At 39.7% G+C, this 23,516-nt stretch overlaps 1 protein-coding gene across 3 annotated transcripts in view; it reads left to right on the top strand.

Moving 5' to 3' along the window:
* The first annotated feature begins 648 nt into the window (after positions 1-648).
* The window catches only part of nrxn2a (neurexin 2a), a 110,867-nt gene continuing 87,999 nt past the window's right edge, over positions 649-23,516 (top strand). The window contains exons 1-2 of one of the 3 annotated variants that reach the window (XM_056397255.1): positions 649-1,160; positions 21,589-22,735. In XM_056397255.1, the coding sequence (XP_056253230.1) occupies positions 22,033-22,735 (703 nt within the window). In that variant the 5' untranslated portion in view covers positions 649-1,160; positions 21,589-22,032. The remainder of the gene's footprint in view (positions 1,161-21,588; positions 22,736-23,516) is intronic. The other 2 variants (XM_056397256.1, XM_056397257.1) reach the window with 2 other exon arrangements.

Genomic DNA, 23,516 nt, shown 5'->3' with positions numbered 1-23,516 from the left:
ATTAAATTTAACACCAATCTCAGCATCACTGTGTCCCCTCTTCCCTGCCACTATTGTGACAACAAATGGGGAGGTGGGTGGCTATAGCATCTAAGTTTTCTAGTGGCCATCACAAATAGCAAAATTCACAATTACATTTTATGTGTTACAAGACCAATAAAAATTCACCTGTACAACCTATGAACTAGTAGCACCAATGGCAGCTGGAGATGTAGTTTTACTGCTGGATAAAATTCTTGGTAGACAAACTGAATATGGTAGGCTATTGCTACTGTAGGAAAGAATAGGCTTTGTTGTGTTAGAGGGTGTAATAGAAAGGGCTGAAAAGAAGCTCGACATCATGGAGATGCAAACAGGTTAAAATTGCAATAAGAATGAGCAGGTACATATTTCAATTTTAACCTGTTTCAGCTCAGTTAAAATGTCACTGTTCAGTGGAAGCAGAGGAATATAATTCATTGAGTCATCGAAGAATAATAGATTTGGTTTTTAATAGCACAGCATCCCACCAGTTGGTGAACCTTGCCTTGTGCCTTGCTCAAGGACACTTCAGCAGCATGAAGAGAGGCCAAGGTGGGGACGATGGCTTGGAGCTCACGCACCCGTCTGCTGCCTTTAAATGAGATGCTGCTCCTATGCTGAGATACTGTTTCTAATATGATAGATGGGATGGAAATTAAAACTGTACCTGCTTGACTGGCCCACCACAGGTTAGTGGTTAAGCGCCGTTTAATCCTCCATGGCAACGCTGCTGTAAGTTTGATGGGGAGCAGGATTGGTCAACAGCAGCTGACCGCGCCCTCAACCCATATAAGCTACCTACCAAACTATTACCATCAAGTGTCGGGGGAATGACGGCTCTGCTGCTGCCGCTGCTGCTGCTGCTGCTGCTGCTTTCTGTGCGGCGGGGGAGAGAGAGCATCTTTGTCTGTACGGAGGGGCTCTGGGCTTCCCTGCCAGCCTGCCTCCATCGACACAGCAACATCTAAAGATAAGAAGACTATTCTTTCTGAAGGCAAAGGTCGCGCAATCATCTACCGCATTCATCTGTGCTCGTTTTTAGGATTTTTTTCTCTCTCCCTTTTGCGCTTGTGTTTGCCTGGCTGGAATAATCAAACCTCTCGCTGTATCCATGTGTCGGATCGCTGGATGATGCACAGGTAAATGACACCGCACACCTCCTACACAGAAACGACCTTATGGAAGGCGGTAATTAGCTTTACAGCGTGCTGCAGTAGAAAGCAAGATAAGCCGTGCTTTATCTGTGTGTATGTGTGTTTTTCAATGTCAGTGGTCCGGAATTGTTTGTTTTCCCATTCGGGGATGTTGAGCTGCTGCTCACCAATTATTGACACTTCTCTTGAGGTGTGTTTTGGAGATGTCACTTAATGTAGCCAGAGATGGTCAGATTTCAAACCAACCTTCTTTGTTACCAGTGTTTACAGTCAGTTGAGGTGGGTGGAGGAGAGGTATGCTTTCCAAATTCAACACGGTTGCGGATGAGGTCGCTTAATTGCGTGCCGGAAGACATGCCCTGTGGTTGGGCTACAGCAGTGGTGGCTTTTCCTTTGAATAAAGGCTGCAGCCCCGGCGGAAATATGGAAACCAGCTACATAATCTATTGTTAGTATTGTTTGATTCCGCCAGATGCCACATGCCGGTTGCCTGGGTATTAATTATATATTTATATTTATATATGTGTATGTATATGTGTGTGTGTGTGTGTGTGTATAGGAACATACACACACATATATATATATATATATATATATATATATATATAATGTATATTTGTGTGTGTACACATGTATGTATATATATATGTATGTGTATATATATATATATATATATTTATATATATATATATGTATATATATATATATATGTATAAAGTGAAGTTAAGGTGGTCTTTGAGTCATGCAGCATTCAGGGCCCTTGTCTCCAAGATGCTTGAGGTAGCATATTTATTATTGAGAGGGATTTCATGTTCTGTGCCAAAGGACTGGCCGGTTTAAAGATAGGAAGGAGAGAGACAGACAGAGAGGGAAACAGTAGTTGAGTCAAGAATCTGCCACATCATCTGCAACAAAGGCAGCTTCCCTGTCAGCTCTAAATATTGTCTTTTAAATAATATTAAAGGAAAGGTTTTGTACCTGTGTGATGAGATAATGTTTCTTAAAACCTGCAGCTCAAATCCCCACGCCCCCATAGGAAGCTGCTGCTGCCTCCATACAGGGTGATATGGCACCAGTTCAGGAGGGTTGACCACTGAGGAGGTGGTGTGGCTCAAATTAAAGCAAAGCTTTGGGCTCCAATATACAAAATGTATTAAAAAAACAAATTTTCAATTCTTCACACTAATTTACTGCACTGCATATTACAGGCTAAGTGGATGAATGTGAATGAACAGAGAGAGGCAGTTTACTTAATCATTGTCTATTGTTCATTGGATTGCATGAATTGGTTTAGTGTGGAATTTTTATATCATACTTTAATTCCACAGTGTGTTTGTTTTATTTTATGACTGACTTCAGTGTTATTGCTTCAAATGGCAATTTCTAGGAGCCCACAAACCACAATAATTTCATTAATTTATCACAAAAAAAGGAAGAGGTGAGGTGCCCAAGATACAAAGCATAGCTCGCATACAGACTGCTGCAAACCTATTTGCTTTGCAAATTCTACTCCCAACAGTAACACAACACCATTTGTTGCTGAGTTTTCTGAGCAGAGAAACTGAAATCTATTATTTTCACAGAACAGCACTACTAGCTCAGATTTCCTGTTCACTTGAATTGGGTGACCACCTCTGCTTGGCTGTTGCACGCCATCTTTCAGCACCTCACTTGTGGACAGCACACAAGTGTTGCGTCTCAGATCCATTGCACGTTCTCTCATTAACACTTACTGTTTGGCTGCACTCTTAAATCCCTGCTGGTTGAGCTGACAGACTAATTTAAATGCTATTGCTTTCTTTAGTAAGCCACTTGGGTTCCTAAATGAGCGCCACGCAGACAACATGGAAGTCTTGACTTGTAATGTTCCAAACTTGAACAATGAACTTATGCAATGCTGAGTATGACTTTTTGTGCATATAGTGCTGTTGTTATGGTGATATTTTTAGACATCAATACAACGATGGGGTGTGTCACAGTCACAGGATTTTTGCTCTCTATTTGTTATACTGCATTTTATTTTCCCTCGGTCATGCTTCAATTTATATTTGCAGCTCAGTACAATTTTCATGTTTATTTTTGTTTCTTATCAGCTCTATTTTGAAACAGGATGTGCTGTTGCCAAGATTTTACTCACCACTCAGTATTTTTGGTGCCTTCAGTGCCATCTTTACCACACTTGTGTTGCTATGATCTGACTCATAAGACATCTGTCTCTATCGTCGCTTCCAATGAGATTTAAGGGTTTGGGTAGCGTTAGCAATTTAAAAAAAGAAAATGGTGTCACTGCTGTTCAACAACTAACCCAATAATACTAGTAATAATACTGAAAATATATTGTAGAGATATTGTGATCTTTAATAGAATTAAGCTGCATGGTACATCATGCTATTTAATATTTGAACTTCTTTAAGCCATTATCTCTTAAAGCTGCACTTATATGACTTTTACATCAACATGGCAGCTGCTGAATATGAAAAGGAGCTAATGTCTGGAATTAAGATATCTCACACAAAGCACCAGCCAATATGCAAAGAGAGATGGATGACTGGATGACATGAAGGAGGAGACTGCCTGAAACAACGACAGGGCAGAGTTGACATGGTGTGTGTGTGTGTAGCCTATGTGTGTCACAGCTCAATAGCTTCAGCATGGGTACTGGGGAAGTGGAAGGTTACAGATATTGTGTGGCATTGTGAATCGTGTCGCTTCCTCTCTATCATACCCCATCAAGGTCATATCCACAGACTGAAAGTGGTGGCCCTGGCCTTTTCCACTCCTGGCTCTGGCAGAGGAATGGGGCCCGCGGACCACTGCTGCTTCTAATCAGGGCTGACGCGTGACTCAGTTGCATGCCAGCTGCACAGCCAAACAGGGATTATGTCCCTGGATGGTGAAGACAAAAAAAAAGGTCACTGTTGAGATCTTTGTCTCTCTACACCTTTGGCGAGTTTGGGATATTTAATTATTCGTGCGTTATTTCTAATGAACTTTGCTCAAGTGACAGAGACAAAATACTTTAAAAATAAAGGAAGTCCTGCACACAGTACAAAGGCATATAGCTGGGAGCCTATAGTCACGGTCGTCACAGCTGCAGCGCACTGTTGGTTAAGTTACAATTTGGGTCATTGTGCCACTTGTTTTAAGAGCAGCTAGAAGGCGTTAAAGCGGTAATAAAGTCCAGATATGGACATTGATATATATGAAAAACATCTTCATATATGTATACAGTAGCAACTGATTTGAGAAGCTTGATTGTTGTTGTTATATATCTGCAAAATATTAGTCAGTGAAATTGCCAGTTATTTTCACCACAGGTGGTACAGTAGGCAGAATGGAATGGGTGGTGATCTATAATTTTCTGTAAGCACAATGCTACTCAGGATCCAGCAAAGGTTGATCCATGGGGGCCTGTCATACCAGGAGACGCGGTGACAAAAATGTTTTTTTGAAAAGCTCAGCTGTGATTCATTGAGTATGTGCAAAAATCTACCAGATTAAATTTTAGTTTAAGATAATGCAGCCATTTTGGAGACTGGATGAGGATTATTTTGTATTCCATTCATGTGAGCTGCAATGCATTATTAAGGAACAGTACTGTATCACTCACTTTGAAATATCCTGGATGTTATTTCAGGGTAAGGACAGCTCAGGAAGTAGAATGAGGAAAACGCAAACCTTTGAGATTATCAGTTATGAAATCAAGACCTGGCTCACATATAATGACATGGAGAGCACCCACTGACAGTGTTACTATTGTAAAATGCTCATGGGGTACTGCAGAAACACCCTGTAGAGTCGACACAGCTTTAGTAACTAGTGGCCTTCGAAATGTTGACGCCACAGTCTCCAATCAGCCTGTGGTCTTGGTGTAGAGTCTAATGTAGACCAGTAAGAACAACGAAGAATTGCACAGTTCTGTTAATTCAACCAAAATAGCATACAGAATAATGAGCTCTTAGAGTGCAGATAAAAGCCCCTGAAGGTGATATTTATAATAAGCATTCACTATTAAACTTAAGATACATGACCCAGTAGCTACAGGAAGCAGGTTTGTCTTTCTGTTCCATTCAGGTGTCTTTTGCACATTCAGAAGTGTTGCATTACATTGCAAATGTAAGTATTTCAGCTCATCTATCGTTGTTACTGTGTGACAGCACGAGAAAAGGAAGCTGAAACTGCACTGTTAACCAAAATGTGCCCAGGCAGCATAATCAGTGCCCTTAGAGATATAAAACACAATATCACCCTGTCAGGATATACATTATGCAGTTACAGTGCTCAGAAGACGGCAACGCAACAAGGCCCAATCTACTACACAGGACTGATATGGAGAATCTAGAGGTGGTAAAGAATAACAACGACTCTGTGTGCTCTAGTTACTGTATCATTGTGAATCTGCATTTTTACTTCAATACAAGTAGAGCTTGGTTGCCTATAGATACAGTCTGGCATTCAGTCATACATGATAAACTTTACTTGTCTTTTCCTCAGCCCAAAAGCTAAATCACAGATAAGTGGCTCAAATTAGGAAGCTTAACTGACTGCGAAAGAATCAGTCTTTCCTAACATATCATCACATTACTGTCTATCAATATACTGTACGACAGTATGACAGTGTTTGATCAAGAATGCTGTGATATTTGGGTTTGTCAAGTTTCGTATTGGTTTTTGCCACCCCGAAAATGCAGATAATACTTCAGTAATAAATGTCAACAGTGACAGACTGGATCAATACTGCACTATTCATGATAGCACTACAGTTAGCTTCCTTTACAGTACATCGGTGTCACCTTTTAACGAAACATGTTACAAGCCAATTTCTTCTGCTGCAACACCTGTGACATGAGGAAGGTCAAACATTCGAGCTTGGCTGACTGTCAGCCTGATAATAGGCTTTATCTACATCACCTCATCAGTGTTGAACATTGAAACGTTGAACACGATAATGTAACGTTGAGGAAAAAAAACAAAAAACAGACAGGTTTGGGCAGTTGAAATGTTTTGATTGAACTTGCATCAGATCTGTTACCAGAGAGTTCTGACGGGGCTGCTGAGGTCTTACACTATCTTAGTTGCAGATCGCTCAATGAATCTTTCTCTTTCATTCCAGACGTTATTCTCAACGGCACAGGCATTCATCTTTTTTGAAGACATATCTGCAGGACTCTCGCATGGGAGGCATGTGAGAGTGCTTGATGAAAGGTAGCTTGTGGGGAAAAATAAGGCCAAAAAAAAAAAAAACACACCTAGTCGGCCATTGTAGATTGTGTAAGAGTTGAGGTTAAAAGAGCAAGGTCCGAGGAGCTTTCTTTTTTCCTCCTTCCTTATCATGTCACATTAAGGAGGATGGCAGATTTACGTGGAAGCAATTGATCAGTGAGTGGCATATCAGGTTGGGCGTGAATCAAGAGATTTTTAGCAGCTGCCTGGATGTCCATCCATCACACTGATCTCTGCTGTGCCTGAACCAGGCCTGTCACACTTAGATGGCCAACTGACTGCAGCATGGGGGATGGTGTGGTAAACATTGGGACAGTCATTTATTTCAATTCACTCTGTGTCTGCAAGCGTCTCTCATGGGGAACAGATTCATGCTAATTCGTTATAGTGTGCATAGGAAATCTCATCTAATGCTGCATTGCAAAATCAATCTTATCCTTGCCCGAGGCGGCTTCATCTATAAAGGCGTTTGTCTCGTGTGTCCTACCTGTGTGAGGAGGCTCCATGCCGTATCAATGTCAGCATTCATTGGGTCTTAGTGGAGCTGTCTGATCCTGGCCAAGAAGCTGTTACCCAAGATTAACCCAGCCTGTTCTGTTGCATAGCCGCTGAGGAGCAGATGTGTGTGTGTTTGTATGTGTGTGTGTGTGTGTGTGTGTGTATGTGTGTCTCTGCGTGTGTGAAAAGAAAAGAATCAGAGAGTAGGATGCTTGCTCGCTTGCTTTCTCCCACTCTCCGTTTTGTCTGGTGGCATCCTCCTCAGGATGAAATGTGACAGCACTGGATGATCTAATCATTTATGTCATAGCATAGCTGCTTATTAACTAAGATTTCAAGGGCAAACATTTCCATCATTAGTAAGATACTGTATAAATGGGCGAGTTCTATGAGGAAGTGCAGTGCTGAATGATAGCTCCTGGTACTGCCACTGAGGCACAGGAGGGACTAGTTGTCTTTAATTTTTGGTGCATATCTTTGTCTTTATGAGGAGCTAATTTATAGAATGCATATTGATACATAGTGTTCTACTAGGGGACGAAATCTCAGTGGCAATTTAATACTTCCTTGAGAGTTGAGAGGAAAGGAACTGTCATTTATAGTAAAAATCACTTGGGTTGCTTTCATGATGGTTATGTTATGTTCTAGGGTATTTGCATATCCAGAGTCCTGAAGAGGCAGTCTGAAAGATGTGAAAATTTATGAAGTTTCACAGTAACAGAAGGACTTCATTGATCTTCGATATCTGCACTGTAAATGTTAAGTCCCTGACAGTGTATTTTCTCTTCATTGCTTTGGGATCAGTGTATGTTTTGACAGTTTGGGTTTAAGAAAAAAAAAAAAAAAAAAACATCTTAACCATAAAGCTCTTAGACGGTGTGTGTTTGTATATGTGTGTGTGTGTGTGTGTGTGTGTGTGTGTGTGTGTGTGTGTACTTGCCTGAGTTATTCTTTTAGAAGTTCCAGGGATCTCCCAACAGTGAGCTACAGCACACCGGTGTTAATAAATGCTGTCAATATTTAGATTTCATTTTCTGATATCTGTGGTTGTTTACTTTGTTTACTAACCATTACAAAAACCATATATGTACAAGAATAGGCTATAATTATTTTTTTATAATCATTGATAGAAATTCACTGTGCTGTCCTTTCCATGCTGATGTCGTGGCTTTAAAGAAATCAGGGTTGGTCAGTTGTTCAAAAGAAAATGAATTGACAACTATTTTGATCATCTGAAAGAATAATTAATTGTTTAAGTAATTTTTCAAACAGTTGCCAATATAGTTGCAGGTTCTCAGGAATTTGCTCATGCATGCTAATGAATTTTTGGATTGTTGATCAGAGAAAACAAGACATTTGAAGTTACTTCTAGGAAATTGTGAAGGGATTTGTTTTCTTTCATAGACCAAACAAATAAACAATTAATAATCAGTAATGAGCCAACAGATTTATTTGCAGGTGTGAAATGAGCATTATGGCCTCGTGTGGTTGTAGACTTTTAGTGGGAGCAAATGTATAAGTGACCAGCTGACTTTTTCCATTAAGGTACAGGTTTCACAAAGAGGACCAACCATGAACATCAGGCTGCATTCAGACCGACTTTAGCTCAGCATGAAAAAACGTAGCGGTCGCATTGATTTCAATGAGATCAGTCTGGCAGCATTGCTGTAAAGCAGTGCTGATTTTGTTCTGAGCTCCCACTTAGACAGGAGGAGTTTTTTGTATAATATCAGCACAATGAGATATGACTGTATCATTAGAATATCAAATGCATTTATGAGGCTAAAGGATTTTCCCACTCATTCCTACTTTGGCTTACCTGTGTGAGATTGACAGCGTCTGACTAAATGGCGCTCCACACCTTCCTCTGCTTGTCCACACACATCACTCATGTCATTATATGCTGAAACAGGGTCGAGTGGGTGGCAAGCTGAGAATGTCTTTTCATTCACTGTTTTCAAAAAATATAGCTAAGACATTTAGCTCTGTTCAGTGACAATCATGTTCTGTTTGTAATCTTTCTTTCCCCAAGCACTGAAGTATGAGAGAATAAATCTAATGTTGAGAAAATTCTGCCAAATGATGTTTGGTAGACTTTGTGTATCAGCTGAGCCCCTGATAGCCACGACCCATCCTCCACCCCTGAGTGTGATAAGGGTGGTGCTCTGATCGTGCCGGATTGGACAGCGACCGTGATTATAGCAGGTTCTTTTTGCAGTGTGGAGATATATGAGTTGGATGTTGCCTGCTGTCTTCTCATTTAATTAATTAATTTCTTATTTTTTTTGCTGTGGGAACACAACCAAATTGCATCTCTGAGGAAAGCATTTCAAATGGTATTACACTTATAGCTATATAGCAAGCAGATGTGCATGCATTTCATCCTTTCTTACGCCTACAGTACATTTACATTTACTTAATGAGGGTACTGTGCACAGCACCATGTTTATGCTTGTAGCTAGTATTACGTAGTTAGCTACCTAATTACCTGGCTTGCTGGTTTGTGAAAATGTCAGCTGTTACAGCCCCCTGTTCCACTGAGAAAATGGAAGCTCCTGTTCTGTTGATATGCACTATATTGTTTTAGCAAGTAGACAGACACTTTAAATTGGTTGTTCAGGTTCAGCCTGAGTGTAGTTCACGCCAGAGCACCATATCTGCTCATATTTATCACACTTAAATGTACGGTTGCAGTAAGAACACAGTTTTTCTTTGTGTGCCTGTATCTGTAACAGCTCTCCTAGCAAGACAAATTGGCAGTTTATGAAGAAAAATAATAGGCGCACACACATACACACACACACACACGCGCACACAGCATGACCATCAACACTAATGTTACAAAAAAGCAGTTTAGTGCTATGTGCGATTATTGAAAATGTACAATTAAAAACAATATTTCCAAACGGCTACTTTCATGTCGCTGATAAAAAAAAAAGTACACTGTAAAGAGAGTGCAGGTACAAACATCTCATTTTCAGCACTACAGATGTTGGAAGGGTTATACATCGCTCTTGTAAATTATGCAACATATAAATCATCAGGATAGCAGTTGACAGAGAGATATAAGTGAACGGTCAAGAAGGGGGCAAGTGGCTGAGGAGGATGAGGATAATGATGGCTATGGTGATGATGAAGACTGCGAATATGCCTGATGGCACGGGTCATGATTCTGCTGATGCAGATGTTGATGAGGACGTTGATTATATCTTTTAAGCGTGCAGCTGAAACAAGAAGCCCACAACAAATGCAAAACATCTGTGAAAATAATATGCAGAAAAAAATGGCAACTATAAGCAAACATTTATAGCTGGATATATATATATATATATATATATATGCCCACAAAAAAATTGTGGCATAGTAATGATATATATATATATATATATAATATATATAAGTAATGATATATATATATATATAGATAGATATATATATCATTACTATGCCACAATTTTTTCTACAAAGAAATCTATCTTTTTGATTGAGTATTCTGAGTGTTGGTTGGTCCTAACTAGTTGTCTGGCAACCAGTGGATACTCCAGGTACTGACAAGACAATTTCCTCATGTTTTCAGTCTGTATTCTAAGTTAGCCAGCTACAGACTGTAACTTCTGATTTACCGTACAGACCTGAGAGTCTTCTCCTCTAAATCCCAGCAAGACAAAATCAAAATGTCTGACTTTCCCTGTAAATGTTGTCTTAACACAAGCAGCTACACAAGAGCTTTCCGTCAATAAAATACCCCATAAAATGAAAGGGTGTCTGCCAACTTTAAATACTCAACAGTTTTGAGGTTCAATATCAAAAGATTTAAAATTCTCAATATCTGAAAAATATTATCAACATTATAATAATATATGTGTTGTGCGCTCTCACACCAATCAGCGTGTCAGCTACTGTCCAATCCTTTCTTGCCCTGGTGACAACAATATTCCCCAACCACTTTAGTCCAAAATAATCAGAGGATAAAGAAAAAGTCAACAACCCAGCCCCAATTCTTCTACTGATATTTGCATGCAGAGCAAAGCAAATTAAATACATTGTTGTAGGTTTGATAATGGGGCTGCACGATATGCAACTAAAATATCATATTGAGATTATTTTGGCAGATATTGTCAGAATGGTAATTTTTTCATTTTATGTTCACTGAAAATATACAAAAAATTATGATTTTGTGTGTGTGTAGTGATATCATATAAAATGTAGATATTTTGATCATATTTCGATTAATTGTGCTGCCCTAGTTGAGAAGAATCACCCTTTCAAAGTAACAGTCTGGGGCAACGAGGTATTTCAGTGTTAAGTAAATGACCGATGGAAATCTATCAAATGTTTTATTCTCTTTTCTATGGCCAGCTGCAAAAACTCAAACTGTAATACTGACACCACTGAAGAGTAACACACAAAATGACAAATCCATCATCTCAGATGGAACAGCAACTAAGCCAGCTCCTTCACCCTACACACCAAAGAAGAAACGTTCTCAGCAAAAAAAAAAAAAGTAAATGTCATCTATGAGTAAAGTTTCAAGTCTCACTTCAGCCAGTATAGATGAGTGCATACCCATCATAAAAGATTGAGTTATTCCAATGAAGTTGCCTCCAAAAAAAGACTGAGGACTGAAGAAGAAGAAGAAGGAATCAAATGTAAGATTCATAAAGCAGAAGAGAAGAAGAGAGAATGTTGTTTGCAACATGACACACATTTGAAGTTAGGACACTGTCATGCACTGTGGAAAAGATGGATCCTCACTGCGTGCACTGAGAGCCTGGAACTACAACACAGATGCCCACAGGAAGCATGAAACGGCATCAGTATGTTCCAATTACGGCTTCTGCCAAATAATCATGCTTTGCTACATGTCGGGGGAACGGCGGGTAGAGTGTTTACTAAGTGAATTGACAGCATACAACGGAAGCTAGGAGACAACAGGCGAGGTGACACGTGTGAAGAGAAAAAGCATCACCGTTGTGTTTCATGTGTGAGCTGTTGGGAGGAAAACTATCATCACAGCTCAAAATTAAAAACTGATGTTTTGGGAAATGAGCCCCCCTTGAGCATGTGACCATCAAATACATGTCTAAATATGCTTATTGCTTATTAGCTCTCTGGGTGATAATTTGGTGAGACAATTGATACGACTATAATGTGTTCATGAAATATGAAGCTACAATTTGTTAGCTTAGCTTAGCATAAGGACTGAAAGCGAGGGAAAACAGCTAGCCACCTCCTGTCCACCATCATAGGAAGACAATGCAAACAATGTCCTCTAACTTAGGAAGGTGAAAGAGGGAAAAACGATAGACAAGTCTTATTGTATATATTATTTTTATTGTATACTACAAACCCAGACTAAAATAAAAGTGACAGAATGGAGTCCTTCACATAACGTGGTGGATGCTGTTATCTAACACTGCCACAAATTATTGTCATCTCATATTATATTTAATTGCAATTTGGTATTATCACGCTCTTCTCCTTCAGCCTTAAAACACACACTTTCTAAAATGTTTAGGATTCAAGCTGCGCTTCAAACAAAGCGCCAAATGATCATACAAATACTTTCAGACAGCTGACTTTTACAGTAAAAAGATGTGGACTTCTCTACAGATCTCCGAACGTGTAAATGTGAGAGAGAAGAAAAGGAAAGAAATGGGTCAGCAAACAACACCCTTGTCAAATTACTGCTCAGCACAAACCACAAATAACCTGGACTGACTTTTGTAAACACATATTGCAAATTACTTTCAACTGACCTTAAATTGACAGCTTGTTTTTCTACACAACAGTCCCTATCCCCACAGCTTCATGACTTCTCCCTCCTTAGACCCCCTTTCAGTACAAGCCTGTTTTTTAGTATCACACAAGGAAAATAGTTCAACAAAATTATGTGCAGCGTGGCTTGTGCCGGATGTCCTCCAAATTCAGTAAAAAAGCCACAGTCTTTGGCTCAATTTGTAGGAATCTTCAGAATGAGACGGCCTCGTGGATATGTTATGACTTATTCTGCCTTTGAAACCCGGACTCCAGAAGAGGAGATGGGACACAGCTTGTAATACTGTAACGGACAGATCAGTCAAATGAATTCAGTGGGTATTGTGTGGATGAGACTAGATGCTAGATTTAATTAACACAAAACGAATCACATCTCCTTACACATGTGCAAAGAAGATATTATGACACATTAGATACAAGAAGACATTATTAAAAAAAAAAAAAAAAAAACTACCAATAATGTGTGAAGAGATTTGCCTGATGTGATGCCAAAGAAACAGTGAAATGCAGTACATTGCATTTTATATATATCTTGCATATTTCTGTCATATTTTGATGCATATTGATCTCAATACTACAGATAGAGATTTCAGCCCAGTTTTTTGATAACATAACTTCAGCTGTAATTCTGGTGGTTTTTTTTTACTTTTGCATCCCTTACAGGCTATATTTTTTTGGATAAATAAGAGGTTGAATGTCTTCAATGCCAGTCTTACGTTCAAGAAAACTGGTCTTCCAGACTGGTACAGATTCACAGAGGAATTGCTGGCATGGCGAACACAGACAGAATTTATTCCAACCCAAAACCCAGCAACAACAGCTCACTGAGGCCGCTTTTATAGGCGCCTAGTAAACAGTGTAAGAAGCTTCAGCTGGGCCAGACTGAGGTAGCAGCTTGTTAGAGTGATCCCACACAGCTGAGCAGCCTTCTGTGGCTTCGTCCTGCGTGCTGCAGGGTGGAGGGCGGGTGCTGTCCTTGTAACTGTGCTCTAGGTCCCCAGGCAGTATCAGCGCATGAGTGACAACCCCCTGCTGCCTTTTGCTTGCTTATATTTGCATGCATATCCTATTTATATGCTGTACTTTCAATGCAGCAGATTCATGCTTTAACTTTTTTCAACTGACCAGAACCCCCTTGAGCTTATATATGTTAAAGAGATTCATTATTGTTCCCAAAAATGTATTATATTCTTACATTTATATTGTAAGTGTTTTTCATTGCACATGCACACTTATTTTGTATCCTCATAAATTTGTGAAAGCAGTTTGAAATCTCTAAAGACGTACTGAAGGTAGTATTGAGTTAATTATTGCTATGATCATCAGTCAATCGACTGAGTATTTTCTCATTTAGTCTATAAAATTCCAGAGAACTCTGAAAAATAACCATCTCTGTCTCTTAAAAGGAAAGGGGGATGTCTTCAAATCACGTGTTTCACCCGGTCAAAAAGAAAAAAGATTCAGTTTACTATCATATAAGACAACGACATGCCTAAAAAATGACTTAATAGATCACCTAAATAGTTGCTAAATTAATTTTCTATCAGTCCACTAATTGATTAATTGAGTTATCATTGCAGCTCCTTCAAAGATTATTTTAAGTCACCTCAGGCCACTATATTTCTTCTTATCCATATCATTGTGTCATATGCAAACTCCTGCTGGTTGTGTGACATGGAGTGATGAGTGATTATGCAGAGCAACAATAAGGTGGAGAAGAATGAAAAAGTAGGCGTATAGGGCTCTATCTATCTATCTATCTATCTATCTATCTATCTATCTATCTATCTATCTATCTATCTATCTATCTATCTATCTATCTATCTATCTATCTTTCTATCTATCTATCTATCTATGTATCTATCTAAGTTGTACCTTCATTACTTAAATTGTAGTTTCATAAGATGTAAAACACGTGCAATCAAACATGATGAAAAATAATACCGTCACTTTGAGAGGTGGGTGGGAAAATTATTAGCATTCTTGGAAAGCCTGAGCTATGCAAATCCTTAATAAAACAGACAGTTTTTCTTTTGGAAGCCAAAATGCTGACATGCAGTGGACTTGGTGGAGCATTGAAAATCTCCTGGTCATTCTCTTTGTCTGCTATGCATCAGTAGTTCATGGTGTGCTGACCCCGACTGTCTCCTGTTGTCCCTCTGGAGGGGAACAACCTGAAGACACCCAAGTGATTACAGAGTTACTCAACTACATTCACGAAAACGAACATTACGGTCTGGTTTTTTAAAGATTCATGACTAACTACATGTCTTTGTACTTCATGTCTGTCCATTAAGGATAATGGCTAACCAACTATTTTTCCCCTGTTGGGAGAACAAGTTTTATCTATATGTTGCTTCCTGGTTAACCCTGATTAAATATGAAAAAGTAAATGAATTAACAACTGCGGAGTTGGAGGCAGGTTAACGTTTTGTTACCAGAAGTAATCGCTAACCTGTCTACTATCAGTTATCAGCAAACTCTGAATTATACATGTCCCTACACTTTGTCCTCTTAAAAAAAAAAAAAAAAAAATGTATGTTTGTGTGTCTCAGATTCATTTGAGGGAATCAATTCCCAGTTACACTCTGTAATTACTAAAACATGCAGATGCATAAATGATTCATTATGAGACAGCAAACAAAGCATAACATTTCTTTTGTCTCTTTTCTTTCTGAAAACTAATGCTAAAAAAAATGATGGAGAAGCAAAAAACTTATAATTAGCAAAATCTTGACTTGTTCCAAGGTGGCAACCATTGTGTATAAAGTCTTTCATCTCTAATCCAAAGTTTGCATCAAAGAAAATGACCCACTGTATATAGGTCAAGCCAGGCTTTGTTCTGCAACAGGCCAAATTAGATTTAATTTTCAAATTGCTTAATTATTATTGCAGTCATTGTTTCTGTCTGTGATTAATAGTAATAATTCTTGCATCTCTTTTCTTGTTTGACATGAAATGCTTTACAACAGACTGCTCCATTTGTCTGTGATGTCTCATTCAGAAGATACTTGTGCTCTGTATCTTAATTTAAATCATTCAAAGGGCTGTGAACTTGAGAGGCCTCGAAGAGACAGAATAATTTGACTGCAAGTATTTCTCCAAACATTGATTAATTTAATATCACTGGATATTTGCCCCTACAGTCGGTATAGCATTCAACCAAGTATATATTTAGATATAATGGAGACTTTTGCAAGTTCATTGATAGGCTGTGTGTCACACTCACACTTTGTTGAACTAAACCAAAAAATAACCCAACAGCAAGGTTCCATGCACTAAGCAATGTTTTTTTTACACGGGATACCTTTTCCCAACAGAAAAAAAAAAACCAACCAACTACTGCAGCTCATTGTTTTTAATGGTTGTGCATAAACTTTCAAGTACGACTAGTTTATTGACTAATTCTACAAATTTAGCTCAGTTAATATGATAGTACATAAAATGTACCCTCAAACATTACTCAGTTGTTTTATTTGTTGCTTAGTCTAGTTTTGGGAAAACTAAAGTATGTTCATAATGGAAACCTTAGGGCAAAGATTAGATCATGCACAACAAGAACAGAGCTGGGATTCCTTTGCTTCAGTAGAAAGCTTATTATAAAATCTCAGCAGACCTGTTGGAACAGCTGATGTACTGTAGTTCTATAAGAAAAGCGAGCATGAGAGTTACTCAAGAGTTGTGTCTCACCCCATCTGAGAATCGAGGTTATTTCTCCAGCATTCTACTTTTCATAGAACGGCTTTGGCACAGTCATAGTGAAGGGTATGCACACACAAATGCTTTGCCAAAATGTTATAGATAATTCATTAGATATTTGTATCTCACGTAATATCCCTAGACATGCCCTACTTTGCTTTCAGCATCACTCAGACTGTAAGACTTAAGGTTGAGGGGGTAAAAGATTACAGAGGTGTGGTGAGAAGTCATTACTTGCAGCACAACTTTTACTCAATGCACAGACCCGTGACAGAGCCATGTGCTAGTAGATTGGGCGTGCATATTGAGTATGGTTTTTCTTACATTCGCTCCTATAGGTCTACTGGAATCGCTTTTATTGTCTTGCAGGCTCCATTAAGAGAATGACGGGGTGTTCAACCTCTGCGAGTCCTCTAATAGGAAACCTGATGAGTGAAAAGAATAGAGCTAAACAGCTGGAGAACGATAACCATGTGGTGCATTAGGAACAAATGCTGCATTCCTCTGCATTGCAACCCTAGAACCTGCTTGGGTAAAATGTGGACAGGAAGGAGAACGCTTGCAGTTCATTAAAACATTAAACAGAAGCTGATGCATGCAATAGAGGCAAACACACTCAGACAGCATGCTGTCACATGCCTGTTTGCCTTTTCAAAACAGTGACCTCATGTATGGTTAAATCAAACATACACAGACATTTTAAACAGTAAAAACATGAAATACATACAATAACGTCTGGTTATGACCCAAAAAAAAAAAAAAGCGCATACAGTTGCAATTGTCAGATTTGTTAGGCAAAAGTGGCAGTTAAGTGAGTTTGTTGTTTCACTCAAAGCCCACCTCCTGTTGTACTCTTTCTCCTGTTAAACCAATTGATTCTTCAGAGGAACGCTTTAAGATCACCACTGTGATCGCTGAAACGCTGTGGAGTATCACACAACGAGCCCTGTTGTTCGGCATCGGCCACGGATTCAGACAAAAACTGTTCAGTCCCATTCCCTGCGGCGCTGAGTCTGTGTGATATCTGCACATGCACAATCAGTAACTGTTGAATCTCCAGCCCATCTGCCTGCCCCTCTGTCCCCTCCACGGTGCAGCAGGTTTACTTTTAGCAGCAGAATCTCCTCCTTGCAGAACCTCTTCACCGCTGTTATGCTACTCCAAACAGAAAGATCCTGAAGACGTTCCGCTGAGGACAATATATTGATTGAGCAAAGAAAGTTGTATGAAATTGTATTATGTGGAGAGCCCTCCAATCTCAATTTTTCAGTGGTCAGTCCTAAAAGTTCCACATATTTGACTGTATGTGCTCTGCTTCCCTTTGGGAACAGCACTTGCAAGGAACCACTGTTCCTTGTAGAAGAGCAGTCTCTCTTCAGTCATCCTAGTCAGTTCCCCAGCTATATAGTGTGGATGGATCACACAACAGGGTCGTTTAATATTAATTCATGGGGCTTACTGTAATATTTACAACTTCCACATTACCATTTTGAAAAATATTTAAAGTTGCATAGACGTAACTCTGTAACAAACAAAGGCTGAGTGAAGTGGTGTGCTTGGCCGAATCACGTGTGGTCAATACAACCTGACACGTCATTTACAGATTAACATATCTGATCAGCGTCTATCTGTTTCGTCATTAAGTTTGTGCCCCTGAAGCGTGATTACCTAGCATATAAGTAGCACTAGCATTGTAGGCTTTGCTCTAAGAAGAATCTGTCCAACGACCCTCTCTACTGTATTGTATGCACGAACATGGAATACATAAAACACTCCTGTGATCATATGGGGATGGTATCTTCAGAATTACCATTGTGAATGTCATTTTACATTAAATAAAATATCACAGTTCTTGTATATGATGTAAAGATCACCAGTACCTTGGCTAGTATAAAGTATATACAATGCAGCTGGCTGTGATATAATAATACATGATGGTATGAAAAATACACTATGGTGCAGCAGTGTCCATAGCACTACAGCTACAATGGTAATTGGATCAATTGTATAGGGTGTCATTCAATTCAAATCCATATAGGCCCACAGATTGCTATAATAGGTGAACTACTGTCTTTGTGCCATTTTTTGGTATTATTATGTTTCTTTGTTGTTTGCTGTAGGGATAACCGTTACAAAGATGTGTATTATAGTCGCAGAACAAAAACAGGTCAGAATTATTAGTAAATTATGGAGCAGATGAAAAAGCCACTGTATTTTGCAGACTGAAGACCAACAGAGCAGTTTGAATTCTAATTCTAGGTATCAGTCTTTTTCACTGTTGGAGGATGCACAGAAGTGTGTATTTGGGTGGCCTATCGGAGTTGGCACCAGTCCTCACTGAAATGAGATTAATTGGCCACCCCTGGTGTCCCTGCACCAGATCATGATGGGAAATTGGCCTGTTGTTGCCCAGTGAGAAAATCCATTAAATGTAGAGGAGGCAATGTTACGTTTTACAAGCTTAACTGTGAACACTTTATTTACAAGTTGATTTATTATTATTGTGTGATCAATAGTGGGTCCTATGTGGAAAGGGGAGCAGTTGACATTGGGCCCTGGTTTAGGTTCTGTGCCATATATTTCATTGGATTGTCATTACCTTTTGTAGGGTCAGGGCTATACCATTGTTGGATAAACAACTTTTAACAATCCTGTTAAAGCCAGAAAACATCAAAAATCTTGAAGACAGTGCAATTTTTTTCTTTTTTTTTTTTTTTGACATTTCGTTACAAAAATCCCATGATAAGACTTAAGATGTGATGAATCAGCTTAAAAGTTTTTTGCAGGTGCAGAGAAATGATATTGCCAGACTAGCATCACAAAGCCCCACGGAGAAATAGGCCTTTGTATGTTTCATCTGCCCTGTGTGTTATATTTTGAGCGTTAGTGAAATTGATGTGAGCAAAGGGAGTGAGTGATCGCTAAAGGAAAAATGGAGGGTGTCAAAGGTCCAGATACAGAGGGATATAGAAGATTCAAACAAAACACTTTCATTGGAGTTATTGTCAGCATGGCTCATGGTTGTTTATATCCATTGTTTTAAGTAAGGAAAGCTTATTTATGCCATCGTTTAAAGTAATCTTCCTTTTAGAATATTTCACAGTTTGAAATGGGCCCCGTTTCCTACTACTTCCGGATCATGGTACATTTATATAACTTTGAATGGCATATTTAAGCACAAGTTGTTCTTAATCAATGTAAATGAGAGCTGCCGAAAAATAATTATCATGGGGCAAGACCATGAAGCTGAAAGCACCACATGCCTCCTTATCTTTTTATGTGCAAAAATGCTAATGTGTTGTTTTTCTAAATCAAAACCAGCAGAAGTTGACCACAGATATACAGCTGCAACAGGCTCTAGGAAGTATTTCACACACCATGCCTGACCCAGGCAAATTGCAATTCATCCTGAGAGGAGGATGTCAGTTTTTATGACCTTCCAGGATACAGCTATTACCATGATAAACCCGTCTATCAGAAGGGTTTTCTCCGAGCCTGGAGTCTTCTGATACTTTGGGGAGAAATTGTGATGAGAGCTGTGAATTTGCTGTGATGCAGTCTTTGTTGTGACGTCTACCTTTAGCGAATAAACCCAACTGTGGCACTCCCTCATCAGCAAGAGACCCAATAGAGGCTGTAATTCCCTGCAGACTCAAACACACATTATATTTCTCTCTGTGGCAGAGAAGAAATTGGGCCACACTTGCATGAAATGTTTCTGCTCCTAGTTGAGAAACGTCTATAAATGAGAGTTCTTTCTCATTATTTCTTGCTTTCAGACAAATTAGCTATTTTTGTGGTTTATGACAAACCCCACAGGTTTAACTTGACAATTTTCTCCCTGTAGTCAGTATTTATTGTAGACTAATCGATTGAATGTGAATGTATCAACACCTTGTATATGAACTGCTGCAGTATCTGTATGCCTTTTTCTTTCTGAGGAGACAGTGTGACTTTGGAACAATTTGGGAATGTGAAGAGAAGACAGTTCAACAGTCACTGTAGAACTTTCTCTCTAAATCAAACGTATATTGAGTTTGATCAGATGTATGAGGTTTTGCATCATTACATACAGTAGACATCCTTGGAGTTTTCAGTGTTGTTCCACTCTGTTGTGCAAACTGGTTGTAATAGATTGTATTATCTGATTTTGGTTTTAATCACTTAATTGGATCACACAACGGTATTGCTCTTTTATGTGTTTTTAATAGGTTTTGTACAGCAGTGAGTTCTTTGGCACAGAGGCATAAGCTAAATCTGTGACTACACGTACAATACTTGTCTGTAGGATATATTCATTATTGGCTTTGTTCTCGGTAGGGAAATTGTTGTTAATAATGAAAAGACAAATAAACACTACTCTCATTCTTTAAATACAAATTTCGTCTCTTAGAATATGTGTAGTCTCCCTAGGCGCAGGATGATTGGACACCAGTTGTGGCTTTTAGCCTGGATGGTAGTAATGAGCCAGGGCAGGTTCCCACTTCAGCCAAAGACTTATGCCCAACTTTGTTTGTGTCCTTAGGCCTGGGAGGCATACCCTCTTTTGTTATCAAAAAATATTGATTTTTTTTTTTTGTTTGTTTGTTGGTTTTTAAGACAGACCTCTTCCTTTGCATCCTTCCCAGCCTCTGGTCTGCATGTGTTGTTTAGCTGTAACGTCTTAGCTTGAGCGCAGGCGGCTTAAGGGGCTCAACATCACTGAAGTTAGTGAGGCCATGCATTGCACCAAAACATCTGTGGGGGTGCTTATGAAACAGACTTTTCCCACCAGCCTTTTTGGAAATCAGCACAGGTCTCAGCAAGCTAGTGAGACCCTCTGTTTCCCTTTCTGCTTGACCGTTAAGGCTGGAGGCGGGGCGCCAGGATTGAGATGTCACTTGGCCAAAGCGTCGTGTTGAGGGCCTTTTGCTGGAATCTCTAGACTGTAGTCATGATCTTTCTGATAACCAGAAGCCAACAACAAGTTGTTGGAAGTGTGGAAATGGCATATAAAAATGTGAACCACTGTTGAATGCTAAATTGTTAATAACAATTAAGCCTCTCTATCGCTCTCATCTCCATGTTTACCTCTACAAATTTTAATGATTTGGTAGACTTTGTAGTTAATGTGCTGTGCTATTCATAATGACTGTAGATTATTTACCTTTTTTGTACAATAGATTGTTAGGACTCTTTCCAGCTATTCATTACATGTTCTCCTTTTATGTCTTAGGATGCTGAGGGGCTGAGGAGAATGGAGGCTGTACCTAGGCTGCGTGCCTAGCTAACCCATGGAGAACTGACAGGAACAGTACTGGATGGAGGCCAAGACACTGGATGGCGAAGACGAGGAAGCACGCAGTATTGTGGATCACTTGTGTTGTTTGTTCTCTTTCTCAGCTGATCCAAAGTAGATGCAAAGTATTCTGCAATGTGCCTCATTTGTTCGCTCTGTCACGTGTCACGCATGGAGAGATGGCAAAAAGAATCAGGATAGTCATTCAAGGCTAAAGAAACTCTTTTACTGCATGTGGGAGTTGCAGTGATAGTTCTGCAAATTCTAGGGTGATAACAAAACACATATAGACTCTAGATAACGTTTACATCCTCACAGCTGTGTTGGATACATATGAATTAGAGACCACAAGGGAGCCGGTAGCTGTAGATAGTAATCATCATGGGCAGGTGTGAAGCCAAGGCTTCCTGGTTACTGTTGTTAGCTGGGTTGGTGCTAACGGGAATAGCTTTGGAGTATGAGGGGGTTCCTGGTCAGTGGACACGCTACGGCCAGTGGGATGCCAAGACAACAGGTGAGCTCAGCTTTATCCTGAAAACTAACAGCAGCAAAGCGCTAGTGCTCTATCTGGATGATGGAGGGAACTGCGACTTCCTGGAGCTTCTAATTGCAGATGGGAGGCTCCAGATGCGCTTCACCATCCATTGTGCTGAACCAGCCTCCCTGCACACAGAGACGCGCATCAACGACCAGCGCTGGCACAGAATCCTTCTTTCTCGTAATTACAAAGAGACCAGGCTGGTGGTGGACAACGAGGAGAAAGTGGCTGAGGTGAAGTCCAAGAGAAAAGAAATGGTAGTGGCCAGTGACCTCTATGTGGGCGGGATCTCACCTGACGTGCGCCTCTCTGCCCTGACGTCCAGTACCGTCAAATATGAGCCGCCATTCCAAGGCCTTATAGCCAATTTGAAACTTGGGGAGGCGCTACCGGTGCTTTTGGATGGTCAAGCTGTTCATAGTGATTTGGAGTACATATGTGCCGCACACTCTCCCTGCAGCAACAAAGGCCTGTGCTCCGTCAGCCAAGGAGAGGTCCTCTGCGACTGTATCAATACCAGCTTCAGGGGAAGGTACTGCCATGAAGGTAAGAAAAATATCGTCAATCTGTTTGTTACAATTTGTATTTTTAGCATTAGTGTTCCAATTTTTTGGTTGTTTAGATTTTTTTTTTTTTTTCTGTATGAATTTGGGACAGACACTTTATTTTAACAGTGAAATATTTTGCTTTCTATAAAAGTGGCAAATGATCACATGAAATGGAAGCACTTAATCACTACTGGACAATAAGAAAATACATATTTAATGTGATGGAGGCATAACATTGTGATATACAATTTCCTATAGTTGTCTGTTGACAGAATCACAGGATTAGGACTCACAATGCACGACTCAGAGACAAACAATCAGAGGCAGGGTCTTTAATTCAGGCAAGGTCAATATGCGGGTGATCAATCAGAACAGGCAGACAAATCCAATGGGCTAAGGCTAAACTCTTGGTTAAAAAACTAAACTGGTCAATGCTGGAACGTTTAATACGAAGAACAAAGACGAACTGGCACAGGACACAGGGAGCACGCAGACTAAATACACTAGGAGGGTAAGACATTGAGACAGAGGTGCAGCACATTCGGGGGCAGGGTCGACAACCACATGAGCGGGATACACATGATGGCAGAAAGTGGAAATCTGGATCGAGAGGAGAGGTGAAACACACACCAAAATAAAACAGGGAGTGAAAACCAAAAATGACAAGCAACAGAAAACTTAACCTAAATCAGGGAGGGACGTGACAACTGTGCAGTTTTACATGATTTCCTTATGAAACAGCTTCTTTTGAAATGGCATAGTTCTTTGGCTACTGAAAT

The sequence above is a fragment of the Seriola aureovittata genome, chromosome 15 (assembly GCF_021018895.1).
Source record: "Seriola aureovittata isolate HTS-2021-v1 ecotype China chromosome 15, ASM2101889v1, whole genome shotgun sequence".
NCBI lineage: Eukaryota > Metazoa > Chordata > Actinopteri > Carangiformes > Carangidae > Seriola > Seriola aureovittata.
The sequence above is the reverse complement of the archived record's forward strand: the minus strand, read 5'-3'. Positions and strand labels throughout refer to the sequence as shown.